This window comes from Salvia hispanica, chromosome 2, assembly GCF_029641045.1.
Source record: "Salvia hispanica isolate PSC_SH4W2 chromosome 2, Shi_PSC_v1, whole genome shotgun sequence".
In the NCBI taxonomy this organism is placed as follows: domain Eukaryota; kingdom Viridiplantae; phylum Streptophyta; class Magnoliopsida; order Lamiales; family Lamiaceae; genus Salvia; species Salvia hispanica.
In genome coordinates, this window is record NC_142693.1 from 48,711,387 (window position 1) to 48,717,432 (window position 6,046).

At 35.0% G+C, this 6,046-nt stretch overlaps 1 protein-coding gene across 1 annotated transcript; it reads left to right on the forward strand.

Moving 5' to 3' along the window:
• Positions 1-2,549: 2,549 nt before the first annotated feature.
• Positions 2,550-5,776, forward strand: LOC125196597 (la-related protein 1C-like). Its single transcript, XM_048095183.2, has 6 exons — positions 2,550-3,175; positions 3,429-3,954; positions 4,060-4,207; positions 4,285-4,375; positions 4,910-4,981; positions 5,239-5,776. Exons 1-6 carry the CDS (start codon positions 2,951-2,953, stop codon positions 5,392-5,394), a joined length of 1,218 nt encoding a protein of 405 aa, XP_047951140.1. The 5' UTR covers positions 2,550-2,950; the 3' UTR covers positions 5,395-5,776.
• Positions 5,777-6,046: the final 270 nt, after the last annotated feature.

Genomic DNA, 6,046 nt, shown 5'->3' on the forward strand with positions numbered 1-6,046 from the left:
ATGTACGCTCGAAGCATCTTTTAGTATACAAACCCCAACACCAATGGCAGCAGATGATGACCGCGATGGCAGCCGGGGGGTAGTGGGATGTCGGGCAGGCAGGGGATGCCGGGCGGGTAGATGATGCCGGGGTGGGGGCCGGGATGGCAGTGGATGCAGCCGGGATTCAGGGGATGCCGGTGGTGCAGACGGCGAGGAGTAAAGTGAGGCGGGGGCTCGTGTGTGCAAGCTTGGTTTTTTTTATTATGTAATTTTTTTTAATTAATGTATTTTTTTTTATTTAAATGAAATTAATGAATTTCCTCATATATGTGTCGTAAATTTAATTCTGTATTTTGTGTTTAATTCCCTAAATTTAGGTGTTTTTTAATTTCGATCGTTGTGGCTAGCCTATGGCTAGCCTATTGATTGTCTAGTTGCTTGTCCTGATGATATGATAGGAGGAATTTTAGTGCTGATGATGTGGCATGAGGAGTTTGTGGTTGGCCTATGGCTAGCCTATTGCTATTGTGGATGCTCTAATCCACAACTTAGACCAATTTTACATCATTAGATCTTAAATTTATAATTGGTAAATTAAGAGAGAATGTCAAAAAAATAAAAGAAAGAGTGGGAAAATGTAGTAGGAGTGTCAATGGATTGTGGGATACATATTATGAATAATGTATAAGATTATTATTTATTTAAAACTTTTACTCCCTCCGTCTCATCAAATATGAGAATTTGGAAATCGGCACAAGATTTAATGTAGTATTATTATGTGAATATGAACGAAAGAGTAAAATAAAAAAGAAAAAATAAATATAGAATTGTTACTAATTTAATAAACATTTCATTTTTAATGGATAATCTAAAAAAATGTTTCATTTATATAAGAGTGAACTACATAAATGGTACCTGATCTTTCACTTTCGCACGCAAATGGTACCTGATCTTTATTTTATATCGTTTTTGGTACCCAGTGACAAAAATAACCCTAAGTACCAAACTTGTGACTATTTTGTTATGGAGGATATTTTTGGTTTTCCATTAAATAGTATACCAAACATGTGATTATTTTTTTCATTTCTTATTTCTTTTTTTCTTCTTTAGTTTCTCCTTCTTTCTTTTTTCTTCATTTTCTTCTTTCTTTTTAGTATTTTATCTTCCTTTTTTCTTTCTTTTTCTCCTTAGTTTATGTTTCCTCTTTTTTCTTTTCTCTTCTTTTTCTTCTTACTTTTTAGTGTTTTATACATACATCTAATTGCATTCATAATATAAATCAAGAACAAAACACCTAATTAAATTAATTATTAAAATATTTAAATCAATTAAATATTTTGTATTGAATTATTTTATACTCATTTTATGGTTGAAACTTCTAACTAAAAATATTCAACTCTTAATATCATTATGAATATAATTCACAATTTTAAACTTTTATCAAGACTATTATTATTATTATTATTATTATTATTATTATTATATAATATTATGTGATTCATAATTTAAATAATTATATTATTATTATTTATTGATTGCAACTAATTTTTATTATAATAATAATACTATTACAATAATTAAATATAATTATAACTATAATTATGATTAAGTATATTTGAATGATATTACAAAATAAATTAATTATTAATTTATAACACAAAATAATAATATTAATATTGATTAATAATAATAGTATAAAGAGTGAGAACAATGAGAGAAGAAATTATAATATCACTTTTAGTACTTAGTTTTGTATGCCCAAAATACTCTTAATGATACAAATGGAAATATGTATTTATTTAGAGGGTATTTTGGGGTCAGTATTGTATTAGGTACCAAAAATGTGATTTATAGGTACCAAAAACGATATAAAATAAAGATCAGGTACCATTTATGTGCGAAATTGAAAGATCAGATACCATTTATATAGTTCACTCTTTATATAAAATAGAAAGAGTAATTAGAGCATCCACTATAGGAGAGCCGCGGCTCGTGGCTCTCCTGTGGCCCGGCCGCGGCTCCCTATAGTGCGAAACATGGGCATTTGTGGCGGGAGGGGTTGCCCACGAGAGCGCCACTCTTTATATAGTTCACTCTTTATGTGCGAAATTGAAAGATCAGATACCATTTATACGGTTCACTCTTTATATAAAATAGAAAGAGTAATTAGAGCATCCACTATAGGAGAGCCGCGACTCGTGGCTCTCCCGTGGCCCGGCCGCTGCTCCCTATAGTGCGAAACATGGGCGTTTGTGGCGGGGGGGGGGTTGTTTGACCACGAGAGCGCCACTCGCGTGGCCCGGCCTCGGCTCTTGTGCGGGAGCCGCTCTCCCTATTTTCAATTTTTTTTTTCATAATTCTATAAGTACAGACATTTTTTTACCCCATTCCTACACAAATTTTATAAATATCCATTTTTAATTAAAATATACACAAAATAAAAAAAAAATTATTTTGTGGCTTAGGCATGTCCACCATAGTGTAAAACATAGGCACTGATGGCCCGGCTATGATTTTATGACTTGGCCACGTTTTGTGGCTTGGCCCGGCCTGCGACAGTGGACACTCTTACGGACATAACGAGTGTGCAGTGCTAAAAATAGAAAAAGAGAGACAGCAACCGCAATAGAGTGCTGAGAGTTGTACTATTTCTCTGTAGAAGAAGAAAACAGAGAGAAACTTGAGTGACGGGATAAAAATCTCTTCGTCTCTCACTTTCGACTGAGTCTGATCGATTTTTGGAATGTCCTTTTGATTGATTCGATTGGATTCGTTCAAGTTTATTTTTTCCCTCATTTAGTATCTGTTGGATTACTATTTTTGTTTTAGTTTAATTGAGCAAGTGTTGGATGTTTTGAGTTTTGATTCAGTGAAATTTCTGAATCCAAAATCTGGTTTGAAGTATTTGAGTTGTGAATTGGGGAGTGACATTTGGCATTTGGTGGAGGAAGTAAACCCTAATTCAGGAATGGCGACGGCTTCCTCAGCTCAAAATTCTCCTCAGGAACACTTTTTGACTTCCTCTTCTTCTACGGGTGAAGATTTTCAGCTTGAAAACGGAAAGAAGCCAGTGTGGAACAACCCGTCGAATGGTGAGGTAGCGAGTGCTGTAATGGGTGCCGAATCATGGCCAGCTCTTTCCGAGTCTGCTCGTGCATCCCCTAAATCTGCTGGATCAATCACTATCTCACAGGTTTTTGCTATTTATTTTAATCACATTCTTTTTAGTTACTTGTATTCATCTTGAATCATTTTTTATTACTAATCCAATCTTCAGGGTCAACGTTTTTTCCGTAATGCTCTACTATTGATTTTATTTGTATTTGTAGTTTATTACTAATCCAATCTCTCATTTTATTTGTGTTTTACTATTATATTTCGAGTTATAATTTTGTTCAAAATGTTTCTTGAACATGAAATGTAAATTTGTGTTTGTCACATTATAGGTGGATTTGAATGGAGCTTCACCAAAGCAAGTTAGTAGTAGTATTCCAAGTCCAAATTCACCTTCCTCTCGCCCGAAGTGTAGTAGTGGCAGCTCCAGTCCGCACATGCGAGCTACAAACGATATTTCTCCAACTCCTCTCGCAGAATATGGTTCCTTGGTCAATACACCGACTCATAATAGTACAGGTAAACTTTTAGCTGGAGAACCTTCCAGGGATAAGGAGGGTGGCCATAGAGGAGGGTCTTATAGTGCAAATGAGACACAACCACAACGTACTTATAGAAGGCATTATAGTGGACCACTGATTCGCGGAGATGGTTCTTATCACCACGGTGGGCGACGTGATCAAGAACGTGGTGGAAAACAAGATTGGGGTCATCGGAGTTTTAACCATAGAGAAAGTCATGGATCCCAACAACAAACAGGGTCTAGGCCTTTCCTACGTGGACCGGCTCCTAATACGCCTTTTGTTCCTCCACCTCCAGTTGTTGTACGGCCTTTTGTTGCACCTGTGGTTTATACGGGTGAGTTTGCTATTTTGAATTATAGTTTAGACTGGAGTATGTAGAATGTATTTAGTGTTGATATAACGTAAAGTTCATTCTAAATATTGTGTCATGAATCTACAGAAATGCAATCACCTGTATTTTATGTTCCCGGGCCTCACCCAGATTCACTTACTCCTATCCCTATGGTTCCAATGCCATCAATGTTTTTCTCCATGCATGATCCTCACTTGCCTACCAAGATAGTGAATCAGATCGAGTATTATTTTAGGTATCATTTGTTGTTCTGTCTTTTGTATTTATGTCTTATGTTTTTAGCTCATGTCTATTGAATTTTATGCCTTGTAGTAACGAGAACTTGGTAAAAGACACATTCTTGCGCCAATATATGGATGGCGAGGGATGGGTATCTATTAAGTTAATAGCAAGCTTCAAGAAAGTAAGAAAGCCACAATTGATTTTCTGTTTTTAAGTTTATTTTAAGTTTTTGTTCTATTTCCTTGTCTTTTGATAACAAAACATATGGGTCTTTAAGTTATTGAATGGTCCAAAAAAGAATTAAATTGATAAATTGATTCCTTGGTTGTAACTATATTCAAGATGTTATGAATGAGAATGAGAATGGAAACAACAGTTTTGCTGAGATTTGGTAGGTCTGGGAAACAACAATGTCATTGAGAATTATCAATGTCTAGTGATAGTGATAGTTGTATAGCACAAGTTTTTTGTATATTGAATTCATCTAAATCTCAAAGCTGAGATATATGATGATTTATCTGTCAACTATTTTGCAAGATAACTCTGTATTATATGTATACACAATATTTGGCTGTAGTGTCTTGGGTGTCACAAAAGTGCTCACCTAGCTCAGCCTGCATAGAATTATGCCATTATTCATTTATTTTTATTTTTGTTTGATACAAGGAGTTAACCTCATCATTATCTTGTGTTTAATGTAAGTCGCCCTTTACAGGTCATTCAGCTGACAGATAATATTCATCTTATACTAGATGTTATAAAATCTTCAAATGCTTTGGAAGTACAGGTGAGTTATAAGCAAATACATGTATTTATCACCATGATGTATTGCATTTGAGACTAATTATGTTGGATAATCTACTTCAATCAAATTCTGTTTATATTTTGTTTGGTGTTTAATACTACTATATTGATACTGAAGGATTGTTCCTCTGATGATTTATACTGTAGTATTGAATTTCCAGACCCACTGCGATTTATGCTGTACTAGGATAGCTTTAGATGGTATGGTAGTTAGCTAAAGTGACTACCTTGGCTTTGCAGGGTGATAAGGTGAGGCGCAAAGGAGATTGGATGAAGTGGATAATGACTCCTACTCAAACTACTGAAGTGAGTCCTCAATCAGTTAACAGATCCAGTCCAAATATGCTTGTAGCACATCTCAACAGCGTTACACTGGATGAGGAAGCAGCAACGTAGAGAGAGGCATATACCTTACTGTCGTCTGGAAATGTGGAATCTTCGACACAATCTATTACAACAGACAAGCTGTTGAGAGACCACAGCTCTCACACTGCTGGACTTTTGTTTCTCTCTCTCTAATCTCTTTTCACTGATTATTTTAGAGAAGTTGAGAGGAAAGATCAACCAGCAGTTTATGCTGGATATATTATTTACCGGGAGATAGTTGATTTTGGTTTTAATATATGTGATGGGATTGTTGCTATAAACAAATAAAAACACGAAGCTTGGTGAAGAAGATAGGAGGATAGAAAATAATGAACAGGTTTTTTTGTAATGGGATCTACTTTTGTTTACTTAGGGATCTTTGTATGCTATTGTTCGCATTTTACTTGTTGAAGTTTTTCTTGTGCGAGCATTGTGTGGATATAACTTCCGTTCCATGACAATTTTTGAGCATTTTGTGCGAAATTAAAAAATCAATGATACACATGTATGAGGCGGAGCATATCTGTCATGAGGATATACCGTTGTAGATTTCTCAGCGAAACACTTGTTTCAGGTCTTTCAATCGAACACAATTGTGATTTAATGCTTCCTTTAACTCCAAGAGGTTTATTATGCCTTTATAATATTTCCTAGCCTTATGTGGTAGGAAAAAAAGGTGGAA